The 12,994-nt window shown below is 44.9% G+C and overlaps 1 protein-coding gene across 1 annotated transcript in view; it reads right to left on the bottom strand.

Moving 5' to 3' along the window:
• The window catches only part of AGBL1 (AGBL carboxypeptidase 1), a 325,674-nt gene that overhangs the window by 299,155 nt on the left and 13,525 nt on the right, over positions 1–12,994 (bottom strand). Inside the window, exons 2-4 of the mRNA XM_054169235.1 lie at positions 3,240–3,303; positions 1,674–1,820; positions 179–310 (exon numbers count right to left, since the gene is read on the bottom strand). Coding sequence (XP_054025210.1) covers positions 179–310; positions 1,674–1,820; positions 3,240–3,303 — 343 coding nt within the window. The remainder of the gene's footprint in view (positions 1–178; positions 311–1,673; positions 1,821–3,239; positions 3,304–12,994) is intronic.

Raw genomic sequence — 12,994 nt, 5'->3', positions numbered from 1 at the left:
CTTGGGGAATGACCTCCTTCCGTGGTCATTCTGGCCTTTGGGCCTAATTCTGTATATTAACAGTGCATGCAGGCACTGGCCTGAATCAGGAAGGACGTTTCTTTGTGCTGAAATGACCCCCAACAAATCAGTTCTGGAGGTTGGCACAAAGAAGAAAAGAGAAAACCCAGATGCTTACCATTAGAAGCACAAACCCTCAGGACCCAGAGGCAATGGATGAGGTGCAGGTGGTGACCCAAGTTTCTTCTTGCCAAGCTCAGTATTATATCAGTTGCTTCTGACTTCTGCACTTTCAGCCCAAACTTCCTATCTGTGAAAAGCAAGCAAGAACCAAGCTATTACAAAGACCAGGGCTCTGCAGCAGTGCTGAGAAATGTATTTGCACCAAATCTTGTAACTCAAGGCCACATAACAAAGGCTTTCAAATGTATCCATGAGTCAGATCAGCATTATTCTCACTGGAGACAGGAAAACGTGGGATTTACCTAGTGTCATCCCTTGCAAATCACAGAATCATAGAGTGGCTTAGTTTGGAAGGAATCTTTAAAGGTCACCTTTTCCAATCCCTCTGAAGGGAGCTGGGACATCTTTAGCTAGATCAGGTTGCTCAGAGCCCCATCCAGCCTCACCTGGAATGTGTTCAGGGCTGGGGCATCTACCACTGCTCTGGGAAACCTGTGCCAGTGTTTCACTACCCTCATTGTGAACAATTTCTACCTTCTATCTAGCCTAAATCTCCCCTCTTTCAGTTTAAAATCGTCACCCCCTGTCCTGACGCGTCTAAAAAGATCGTCCCCATCTTTACTGTCACTTCTAAGTACTGAAAGACCTCAGTAAGGTCTGCCAAGAACCTTCTCTTCTCAAGGCTGAACAACTCAAGTCTTGTCATAGGAGAGGTGTTCCAGTTCTTCAGTCATTTTTGTGACCCTTCTCTGAACCAGCTCTAACAGGTCCCTGCCTTTCTTCTCCTGAGGACTCCAGAGCTAGACACAGCACTGCAGGTGAGGTCTCACTGGAATGGTGCAGGGAAGCAGAATCACCTCCCTTGACCTGCCTGTCATGCTGCTTTGGATTCAGCCCAGGATATGGTTGGCCTCTTGGGTTGCAGACTCTTATTGCCTGCTCATGTCCAGCTTTTAATCTACCAGTACCCCTGAGACCTTCTCCATAGGGTTGCTCTCAATCACTTTATCCCTAAGCCTGTATTGGTAACTGGGGATTGCCCTGATCCAGGACTTGATGTCAACATGGAGTGATAAGTGCTGTCCCTCAGGGCTCCATACTGGATCACTGCCATTTAGTGTCCTCATCAATGGCATGAACAGTGGCATCAAGGGCACTCTCAGCAAGTTTGCAGGTGACACCAAGCTGAGTGGTGCAGCTGACACCTGAGGGATGGGATGTCTTCCAAAGGGACCTGAACAAAGACAAGAAGTGAGCGTGTGTGAACTTCAAGAAGGCCAAGTGCAAGGATGAAACCTGTTTCAGAAGTAGCTCTAAGTGCTTGCACACCTTCCCTGCCTTGCTGCAGAATCTCCATCTGGCCAAACCACAAACATGAACACACTCCACACAGAAACTCTCAGGCACATCCCTGGGCTGATTATTGCTGGGGCTTCCTGTTAGTTTTGACTCTCCCAACCCAGGAATTTCCCACACACACTGAGCAGTACCTCGTTGGCCAACCCTGGCCAGCAGCCGAAGCAGGGGCAGCAGGGTGCTGTGGTCAGGGGGCTTGGCCTGGGCAGCAATGGTGAGAGCCTGCAGCAGAGCCTCGCTGCCCCCTTTGCTGATCACATACTGGATCCTCCGGCCAGTCCCTGGGAAAGGGAGGAGAGACTCTGCTCAGAACATGAAGACGGATGGAAGGATCTGGAGCTATTTAGTTTGGAAAAGAGGAGGCTGAGGGGAGACCTCATTGCTCTCTACAACTACCTGAAAGGACAGTGTAGAGAGGCTGGTGCTGGTCTATTCATGATAGAACAAGAGGGAATGGCCTCAAGCTACGGCTGGGTAGGTTTAGACTGGACATTAGGAAACATTTTTTCCCAGCAAGAGCAGTCAGGCATTGGAATGTGCTGTCCAGGGAGGTGGTTGAGTCACCAACCCTGGATGTGTTTAAGGTGGTTTGGATGTGGTGCTTGGGGATATGGTTTAGGGGTGAGCCTTGGAGAGTAGGGTTCTGGGTTGGACTTGGTGATCCCAAGGGTCTCTTCCAACCTGAATGTTTCTGTGATTCTGTGATCCCTCTCTGAGCCACAGCTACCACAGACCCTCACCCTGCATGGAGTACATCAAGCTCCCATGGCCTTGCAGTGGTGTTGTATTGCTATAAACCCCAAGACATTTGCAGAACTCATCTTGGATTTCAGGTGGCCTGGAGATATGGCTATTGGCTGCAATGTGAAACTATGCTCTCTGCTGCCTCTTCCTCCAGCAGTCATTATCTTCACCAACCCACATACTGCAGGAGGTTTTAGTTGTGCATTGAAATGTGGTAGAGAGGAAGAAGCAGAGACATCAACAGGTTTCAAAGGAGCAGAAGGCTTAGTGATCTTTTCTTAGATACTGGAAAATAAATAAGCAATGGGCTTCTGCCAAATGAGAAGGAATCCTAGGGAAGCTTCAGAGACAGCTTTGAAACAAATCTAGGTCTCCAAAGAAACCACATTCTAATCATGGGAGCCCTGCTGTGTCAACAAATATTGATCTGTGGGCAACTTCAGCAGCGACTTCAGGCTCCGTGGCTGGAGAAAGCCACATGTTCAGTTCCTGGAGGGCTTACAGTACCTCCTGTCCTCCAGGTTGTCAATCCTTCATCTAGCTGAGGAATGGCAATGCAGTGCTTCAAAAGAGAAGCCCAGCTGGATAGGTGATGTCCGTGGCAGGGCCTCAAGGAGTTGGGAATGCAGGAGGCATTCTGCTTGCCTGCCAGAGATTATGAAATGCTTTGAAATTCAGAGGCATCTTTTAAACAAGGAAAAAAAAGGAGATGGCTTTTTTTTTCCTCTCTCTTGTCTTTTCCCTCCCTTTTTCTTTATTTTTTCTTTAACTTACTGGGCAAGCTCCATTTTCCAAACACAGGGAGAAGGGCAGTTGATCTACAGACACAGGCCATGTTATTGCTCACCCTGCAAACACCTAGTCAAGTTTAGGAAGGTATGAATTCCCCAGCCTACTTGAGGACTCCCTACCTGACCCCAGCTCCCATGCATTGCCCCAGGGCTTTGTTTCCTTACCCAGAGAGAGCAAGTCAGTGAGGACACCAAGAATATTCAGGATGACATCCTTGTCACAGGAGCTCTGAAATGGAAACACACCAAATTTCGGGCTCAGTTTAGAACAATGAACTTCATGCCACACAGAGCTGCAGTCCATCATGTGGCCCAGAGGCACTGAAATCCTTGTTTGGACACTGAGTACCTTTGGTGCCATCTGGCCAGTGAATATGTGGAACCATATTGCTAATATATTTTTTAAAGCCTCTGACAGACATCCTCATCATACCATACAATATTTAACAGACAGTAGCATCTCTGCAGATTTTACATCTCAATTCTAAATTACATCTCTCTCTTTTGGGGTTGTCTGGCTACCTCAAAGATGAGGACATTTTCTGTCACACTGAAATGGTAACTGTGCAATGGTTTTCCATGACAGCACCCCTTATTACTGGCAGTCATAGAAGAATAGCTTTAAATTATAGTCATCTCATTTACAAGAAAATTCCTCTGTCTTTCACAGAGTCATAGAACAGTTTGGGTTGGAAAGGACCTCTAAAGGTCATCTAGTCCAAACCCCCTGAAGAGAGCAGGGACATCATCCACTAGATCAGGTTGCTCAGAGCCCTGTCAAGCCTGACCTTGATTGTGTCCAAGGATGGGGCCTCAACTACCTCCCTGGGCAACCTGTTCTGGTGTTCCACCACCCTCATGGTAAAGAGCTTCCTCCTCACACCCATTCTAAATCTGCTCTTCTCTAGTTCGAAGTCTTTGCCCCTCATCCTCTCTCTACAGACCTTTGGAAATAGTCCCTCTGCAGCCTTCTTGCAGGCTTTTGCAACTTTGCATCTACAACCACATGGAAGCCTGGAATTTGGTGTACAGAAACCTGCCCTAAACCTGGGTTTAGTCACCACGCTTTAACCTGACACATTCTGCTTCACATTCACTTTAAGTTTTGCATTGGATGAAGTAAGACAAACTGTGCTTGAGAAGGAAGCACATAGTGTCTACCATCCGTCTCTGTGGTATGCTAGACCCCTTCTTTAATCTTCCCACAACCAGATTTCACTGCTGAGACCAAAGAATTATTCACCAGTCTGTGCTCCTGTAGGAGGGAACTGGGTTAATGTCTAGATTTCTTAATTTTTTAGACAGCTATAACACAAGCAAGCACAAGTTTCCTTGCTCCTGAAGCTCCTCAGGATCACAGAAGCTCTTAACAGAACCACTTTACCTGCCATTAAATTATTAGAATGGGATAGTATCTTACAAATATATGGCTCCTCTATTGCAGAATGTTGAACTGCTTCAGAAACTTTGCCTGCTTGTTTGTATTCTGGATAGATGAGATCATTTTACCAGCCAAATTTATTCAACCATTCTCTGATATGTTTCACATCATGCAGCTGAATATTTAGGATAAGGAACTGAGGAGTAACACCTAGCAAAAAAAAAGAAACTCTAGAAAGAATATTAGGGAAATTGAATTCAGATCTGTAATAATGGCCATTAATGCAAACTGACTTCCCCTCCCCCCCAGTGGATCCCTGCTGAAGTCAGAGCTTTCATAGTGCTGAGGATTGTGTAGCTAGTTAGGGAGCTGCGTATCATACCTCCTCCTCCCTTCTTATAGTTGGGGGTGGGGGGAGGGTTATGCATTGAGTGAGACATGGGAATGAAGCAGGAAAATGGTCAATCTTCCCAGTCAGAGCAGGTGCTTGTCAACCTGAAGGATCAAGTTTCCATCTCCATCTCACAGTTCCCACAGGATGTTTTGTAGCTCCCTTCAACATCTAAAAATATCTGAGGGGTGGGTGTCAGGATGAAGCTGCCAGGCTCTTTTTGGTGGTGCCCAGTGGTAGGACAAGGAATAACAGGTACAAGCTGGAACACAGGAGCCTCCACCTCAGCATGAGGAGACACTTCTGTATGGTGAGGGTGGCAGAGATGTTGTGGTGTCTCCTTCTCTGGCCACTTTCCAAACCCACCTGGATGCATTCCTGTGCGACCTGCCCTAGGTGATCCTGCTTTGGCAGAGGGGTTGGACCCAATGATCTCTGGAGGTCCCTTCCAACCCCTTGCAACCTCCTTCTGTTTTGGCAATTTGTATGTGCCATCTTCTGCACACAGGAACTACATCAGTGCTGGTGTTTCCTCACTTCTGTATCCTTAACATCATATATTCTTAGACTTCATTATTTTTTTCATCACAATTATTACCAAAACCAAATTCCAAATCTCTGAGAACCAGAACTCCCATCATGTCCATTTTTGGTCAGTCCCCACTGCTACCAAACTCTAACTGCTCAATACACATTCCATGCTGGTATAAGTGAGCAACAGGGACAAGAGTATCAGCAGGGGAGTGAGACAAAAGAACAAAATGTGGTCAGGGGAAGGAAGAAAGAGGATTCAGGTGAGGATGAGAGATTGGAGCAAACAGAGAATCACTTCTGAAGCAAGGGACTCAGGGGATGAGGGTCTGTGAGCACTGCTGCCTCTCTAAAGACTCACCTTGCTTTTGTTGTCAGCTAAAATCCACAGGAAAAGTGCATATCTCATTCCCATCTCAGAGCTGGCCCATGCCCAGAGCAGGAGCCTGCTGTGTCTATTCATTACTATATTAACTCAACGAGCAGAGATCTCTGCGCTGAACATAAAAGTTCAGCCCTTTTATGAACTGTGCTGAAATGGAAAGGTTCAGTGTGGTAGGATTACTGCTCCTTTCAGAGCCAAGAAAAACAGAATATGTGGCTTTAATGAAATCCAGTCATTCTGGGTTCAGCAGGCACTGCCACCCTCACCTTGGAGAAGGGTCCAAATTCATCTTACTACCGGCTCAAGGGACCACACAGAGCTGAAAGTCTGCAGCAGGGTCAGAGCAGTTCTGCATCCTGTTACTCCTAGGTCACACAGACAGATTTGGTCACACAGACAGTTTTGGCCATATGCTGATCTTGATAATTCATGCCTTTGGTCACTGCTCCACCGTCCTGAACTGTCTCAAGTCTCCCAGAGCAAGCAAAGCACCATCAGAGCTCTGTTCCCAAGAGAGTCTTGGCATTTTTTAGTAAAGGGACTTCATAGTCAGGGGCAGGCTTGTCAAGAATGACAAGCATCCAGCAAATGTAGTGACTCCAGGAAGAGTTACTGTTCTCAGCACCTTTTCAAATATCTGAGTGGCCTAAATCAGACTGTCCTCTGGTTTTGTCTTGCGGCCTCCCAGTATCCCTTTCCTCTGTAGGTGGATGGATTACACATTAAGGTTTCAGTAATGAAGTCTTCATTGATTTATGCTCCTATTACACTGGGTTGTTTATTTTAACTGATTGGATTGTGGGTTTCCTAAGCCATTAACACAAATAGTGATGACATAAGATATCCTCTGACTTTCCATGGGCTTTATCCAGGGGCTCGGGCAAACAAAGGACTTGAGGGGACAGGAAAGATCAACCTTTAGAATGTGTAAATTAGAGCTGGCTGACATTGCCAAATATTTTACCTGAGTGTTTACTGTGGATATGTTGACTCCAAACCCCTGCCTGCATTGGTGCCTCACTGCTCCCCTTCCTCCAGCACACCAAGTGAAAGAATTGGATGACTTGTGTGTTTACTGAGCCAGTGGATGAAACTCTAATGTGATCACAAAGTCTAACATATTCCCCACAAACTTTTGTGGCACCACTGAGTAATACAGAATGCTGCAGAAGAACACAGCTCCAGTTTATAACAGTAAGACAATGCAGGGTGGTGGGGGAGGAAACCAACCCCAAAGTTGCTGTTGTCTTGCTGTTGTTGCCTGTTGAAACAACTCTGATCTTGACTAATTAGCCTGAGATTTTCAAAGTCATCAAAGACATTGGGACACTGAATTCTATTAGCAGCAATTGTTTAAATTAATACTCACACCAAAGTGTCTGTAGATGAATTACCAATGAATTCATTCATAAGAAATGTTCAGTAAATCTTTTGGTGAGCAGTAAGTAGAAATAAGAAAATCACAACCTGTGCCTGATCTAAAAAAGATGAATAGAGTAATTTCTTTAATGCAAATTACTTACCCAGCTCTGGTTAAAATAAACACATTAGTTATTTTTATTGAAAGATGTGTTTGATGGTTCAAGAACAAACCCTAAGCAAGGAGGGATGCAAAATTTCTCATGCTAAATATTTTCCCTTCCTGCCAGCGCTTAGGGATGTTAGATGCAAGCATCCCCGCGCTCACAGACTAATGAAGATGCATTCATGGTGAATGGGTGCTATGAGAGCAGCACAAAGTTCCCAGAGGCTCCACTTAGATTACAAAACCACCACCCTCCTGCAGGGTTTCACTGAGAGCATTTAAAGCGAGAGCCAAATTGTTACCTATTAACAAGAGCCTGTAGCTGCTTTCCAGGGCTTGCAGCTGGACAAAGGCTAAAGCAGCAAAACCCGTCACTTAAAATATCAAGCGTGGCTGTACTCTTTGGCCAGAGCCCCCCCATTCTTAGCCTCACTTCAGCAAAGCCTGCTGTCTTTCTCACCCAGCCAAGAGTATCACAGGGCTGAGTTCAGATGCATTTAATCAGCTCCCCAGCTGATAGTTCCTCTCTGAGCTTTTTTTGGAAATTAATCCCTGAAACTCTGGAGCTGGAGTTAGCTTGGCTGAAGCTCCTCACAGATAAACAGCAGGAGGCAGGGAGAGCCAGGAGTAAATAAAAAATATATAGCCCAGCACACAGTCATTGATACACCATATACAAGTGCTTAGTTGGTGCCTTTGGGTTTGGAGGACAACAGCTTGATCCCAAGACCCTCCTGACTGGCAGCTCGGGTTATTTTGCTGACCCACGATTAAGCAGGGAAGGAATTTCTGCCTCCTTGTCCTGCTCCTGGGAAAATGCCAAGACAAGCTCTTATTTACTCCAGAGAAGATTATAAAATTGCAACTAAGCCTCAGTAACAGTAATCTTGTTTTGTCAGGGAAGTCTCCTGGGGGGTTTTATGCAAGAGCTGAAGACCCAGCACAGGTGGGATTATTTCGTGCCCCACCTGAAGAACAGCAGCTATCCACGCAGCTCCCCTTTTAGCCTTGGCTTAAAATGAAGTGTGGTGGCTTGAAGTTTCCTCCCAGAGCTGACTTTGCCAGACCAACTCAGAAGCAAATGGAGGCTGTATTTACAAGCAAGAGCTGCACTCTACAATGGAGTGCAATGAATGTGTACAAAACATGCAGGATTGACAATATTATACAGATAGTTACAATTAGCAAACACCACCAAACTCTCCCTGGTCAGAGACCAGGGAAGCTGTTCCACTGCCCCCCTTTACCTCTCAGTCCCAAGCAAGGCAAGGAGCAGAGAGAGAGCAGGGGTTAGACTTAACCAAACAGCTCAGCCAAGGCCAGCCAAAGCGTGAGTGAAGCAAAACAGCAGAGATCAGAAGAGAGAGAATTGTTATGGTACATTTATCCAATGAATTCGTTTAGAATGATCTTTTGTTTTCCTTTTTACCCCCAATGATGATTGATTTATCTTTTTCTACTTTTCTGCTCAAAAGCTGCAACTAAATTTTAAAGGCATAGCCTGAAACCACCACATGGAGACTTCCCATACACTCAGTCTTGTATATAGCTCTTGGGCCTTCATGTCTTTTGCCCACGGGCAAGTATTCCTTCAGATGAGACATGTAAACTACTGGGAGGGTTTGCTGTGAGTCTAAGGATTGATGCTAAAAAAGAAAAGAAAGAAAGAAAGAAAGAAAAAGAAAGGAGGTTGCCCAGGAGGAAAGAAATCCAAGAGGATTAATTTGTGCGGCACGATATTTGCTAATAAATATTTGATTTGGGGAAAGAAATATGAAGCAGTTATTCCACTCACACACAAAAATAATCAATGCAAAATTAAAGAAGTCATTCCTGCAAGACAATGCAGAACATGATTTCTACCCACACTCCTATTAAATTAGCTTTGGAGGGTAGCCTCATAACTGACTGCTTCGGAAAACAAACCCCAAACCCCGCACCACAAAGCCCAGCCTGGTTGGAAAGGGAAGCTTTAGCTGCACCTGGCTAACAAACTTCCACACCTGGTTGGTTGTGTTTTTTTAGGGAGACCAAGGATTAGGATGTCCAGTTCCAGGAGCTGGTTGGTTGGTTGCTTCTAAATAGCCTGTTTCTAAATAGGGAATCAGGGTTTGACAGGTTCAGGATATATCCTTCTTTCTTCTCTTACCCTTAATAAATTTGCTTACACAAATAGCAGCAGTCAGAAGCTAACTGTCTGTGTAAAGTAAGATTTCACACTCTGCACTCCAAACCTGCTGCAGAGAAATCCTGGTGCAAATTAACACCAGCTAAAATCCAGACTAGGGTAGGAGCTGAGCAGCATTAGTTCTCACTCTCTCCTGAGACCTCTAGAAACTATTGGGCTGCTAATAACTGTTTTAATGCTTAAATCAGAGGCTCCCCCCACCCCCGACATTCTGCTGCTGGTGAGGCAGAGGTGCATACCAGACCCAACTGTTGGGCGCTCTTCACTGGCATTGTGGACTTGCCAGCTGGATATCTTCTTCCCACAGCTGATTATCCAGCTTTACAATAACTGTGAAGCCAGGTTTGGTGCCTTATGTTCTGTGCCTTGTCAGAGTAAATTGTTTTTTCTAATTTAAGTGGAGCTAAAAATTCACACTTAAATAAGAGAGCAAAATACCCTGGAGAGCTTCTTTTCTGTGTGCTCCCATCCTCAGCCTCAATACTCAGCCAGCTAAGCATGATTTCTTCTCCTTGGAAGGTTATTATCCACAGAATTGGATACATGGCAGTTTTGGGGGGGGGGGGGGAATGTTATTTCTGAGGGGGGAAAAGGGGTTGAGGGATCTCTGAAATGTCACTAGGCAGCCTCAGAATAGGGAGTATTCAAACTGAAGTGATTACAGCCCAAATGCATGCATTACAGAAGAACCTTGTTGCAGTGCTACCACTATCCAACATTAGAAGGGTCCCAAGAAGTTGTGGTCCCATTGCCCCTGCTCCCAAAACACCCATCCAAACATCCTCAGCACCACTGCAGGTGTCACCATGCTCTGTGCTCAACAATAAGTGCATTTCTTTAGCCTAATCTGGGTTTCCTCTGCTGAGGAATCAGATAGGTCTGGGCAAGTCAGGAAACTCCAAGGAGACACAGAAAGGAGAGGGGCTATTTAAAGACGCAGAGAAGAGGACCCTGAGGCTTGGGTAGTGTCCTGCATGACCTCTTTAATCCTGCAAGAAAGGCGTTCGCAGCTGTGTGGGATCACATAGCCCTCAAACTGTACACAGGGCAGCCAAGGGGCCTCCCAGAACAAGACACGTGGTGCAACAAGTTCTTGATCCTGTTCCCAACCTTAGAGATGAGTCCTTCCTGCTGGCTCCTGTGCAGCCCTCTAATGGCTGGCACCCCATTTACCCAAGCACCAGCCATTTGCATTCCTCCTGATGCCCAAGCCCAAGCCAAACTCGAATGCATCAGCCCAAAGCAGCAGTTGTGGGATCTATAGCAGGGAATATAGCAAGCAGTCATAAAAATGTCCCTCTGTCTGGTCTGCTGTGACCAGTTGGGTGGCTTTTCTCATGGCCTGCAGTGACCTGAAGGTATGATTTTTCTCATCCTGGCTTGCAGCTGGGGATGATAACCTGCAGGGTCCTTTTCAATAACACCCCAGACTGCTGCTGGGTGTGCTGACCACATACCCTTCACAGTGGATGCCAGCTCATGCAGGTGACTGGGCAGAAGTAGTCTTTCAAAGCCAACTTCTAACGATGCTTTTGTACAGGGCTTTGGTCCAGTGCCCTGAAGGTCAGGGTTTCTTCTCAAAGGATCTGTGCTAGGCTCTATGGGGCTAAACTCCTTCAAAGCAGAGACTGGTAAATTCCAAACTTCCATCTGAATGTCTTCGGAACACTGAAGGTGTTGAGATGTAACAGCTTGGCATGAGCTGATCCCTAGCCAAAATAACTTGGTGAATAACATGGTGGAAATCATCTGTGCCAAGGAATCTGACTATATTTAATGCAATAAATTGCACTAACATAACACCTTTCATCACAGGATCACAGATTTCTTCACAAATACTAATTAACACCTGCCCCACTGCATCCCTCACCAAGAAGATCAGATTCTTTGTCCTTCACTTTTCGTGGTGGGAAATATCACCCTGTGGTGGGAAATTCACTTAGTCAATACCTAAGAAGCTTGGTGGCAGAGCCCAGAGAGTTGTTCCAACAGATCGAAGCAGAAACACTACCTGCAGAGAACTCTAGCTCTCAGTCACACACTTCCACTGCTTTGGGGAGTGGGGTGTTCAGAGGTTTCCTTCCCTGAGATCAGCCTTCTTCTCACAGCTTCCCAGGAGCTCATGGAGCAGAAAAGACCTAAGCTCTGCAAGGAGTCCTAAGGAGGGTTACTCAGCTCCAGGGCTAGTGGGTCCTAGCCCTGTTTATGAAGCATTTCATTTCATCCCTGTGCCCAAGGATGAGGAAGGTGCTCCACTTAATTCATCCATATGGGAATTAAGCAGCACATTGACCAGGACCTGCTCCTTTCTTGGCTGACTTCAGAGCAAGGTTGCTCAACATGTCTGTGGCACACCAATAGTGCCACACTGTAAAACATAGTCACATCCAGATGTCTAAATGCAACACCTTGGGGAGTGCTGGCAAAGTAATTTGCTTTGTTTTCTCTTTTTCCCTTTTCATGTATTTTATCTTTTCTTTTTCTCTCTTTTTCCCTCTTCATTTTGCTTTTATTTTTCACTCTCTTATATCTTTTTCCCCTTTTTTTCTTTCCTTTCTCTTTTTCTCTCTCATTTATTTTTTCTTTTCTTTCTTTTCCTCTCATTTCTTTTTTCCTCTTTATTTTCTCTTTTCTTTCTTTCTCTCTCTCATATCTTTTTCCCCTTTTCATTTAGTTTCTCTTTTCTTTCTTTTTCTCTCTCTCATTTTTTCCCTTTTCATTTATTTTCTCCTTTCTTTTTCACTTTCATTTCTTTTTCCCCTCTTGATGTATTTTCTCTTTTCTTTCTTTTTTTTTTTAACCTCTCTCTTTCTTTTCTTTATTTCATGCCAAACTTCTGCGTTCTCCAAGAAAAGATTGTCCTTGTGCACTAGTTCCTCATGATACAGAGTTCCTTTGTGTCACTTGCTTCTCTTGCTAATGCACCTGTAATAGGGTGATTACTTCATTATGCAGAACCAGTGGTAAAACACACTATTATATAACCTTAAAATGCTTCTGTCAAATTGGAAGTGTTAAGAGAACGAGGAAACTTTGAGATAAATCAAAACACGTGATGCTCTGCAGAAGGCTTTTAGACTTCCCCCTGAACGTTTCTAATGTTCTTGCTGTAATTTCTACTGCAGATAGATTCTCCCAGGTTTTAGCTCTTGTTTCACGATAAGTTACCTGTGACACCAAGAGATTTTTGCCTGGGTTTAATGTTACATTGTTCTCTTTCCCCCTCCCCCCTCCCCTTTTCAATCTATTTTTGTTTTAATGCCAAAATTATGCCAGCACACAGCTTTCACAATTTCTTCATAAATTTCTGTAAGGCATTAACCATTCTTGCACAATGGTCTCTGTAGGCATCTTAGCACCTACTGTTTATTACTGTTTCTTGGCTTTATTCCTGTGTTTTATATTACTTTGGGTGTTACTGAACTATTTAAAAATATTAATGTTTCATTCAAATGCCACTCAGTTACAGTTACTTAACACAACTGCCACCCAAACTTAATAGGGAAGGATCTATTTTTC

Source organism: Dryobates pubescens, chromosome 17, assembly GCF_014839835.1.
Source record: "Dryobates pubescens isolate bDryPub1 chromosome 17, bDryPub1.pri, whole genome shotgun sequence".
Taxonomy (NCBI): Eukaryota; Metazoa; Chordata; class Aves; order Piciformes; family Picidae; genus Dryobates; species Dryobates pubescens.
Note: the sequence above shows the minus strand (reverse complement) of the source record. Positions and strands in the feature narration are given on the sequence as shown.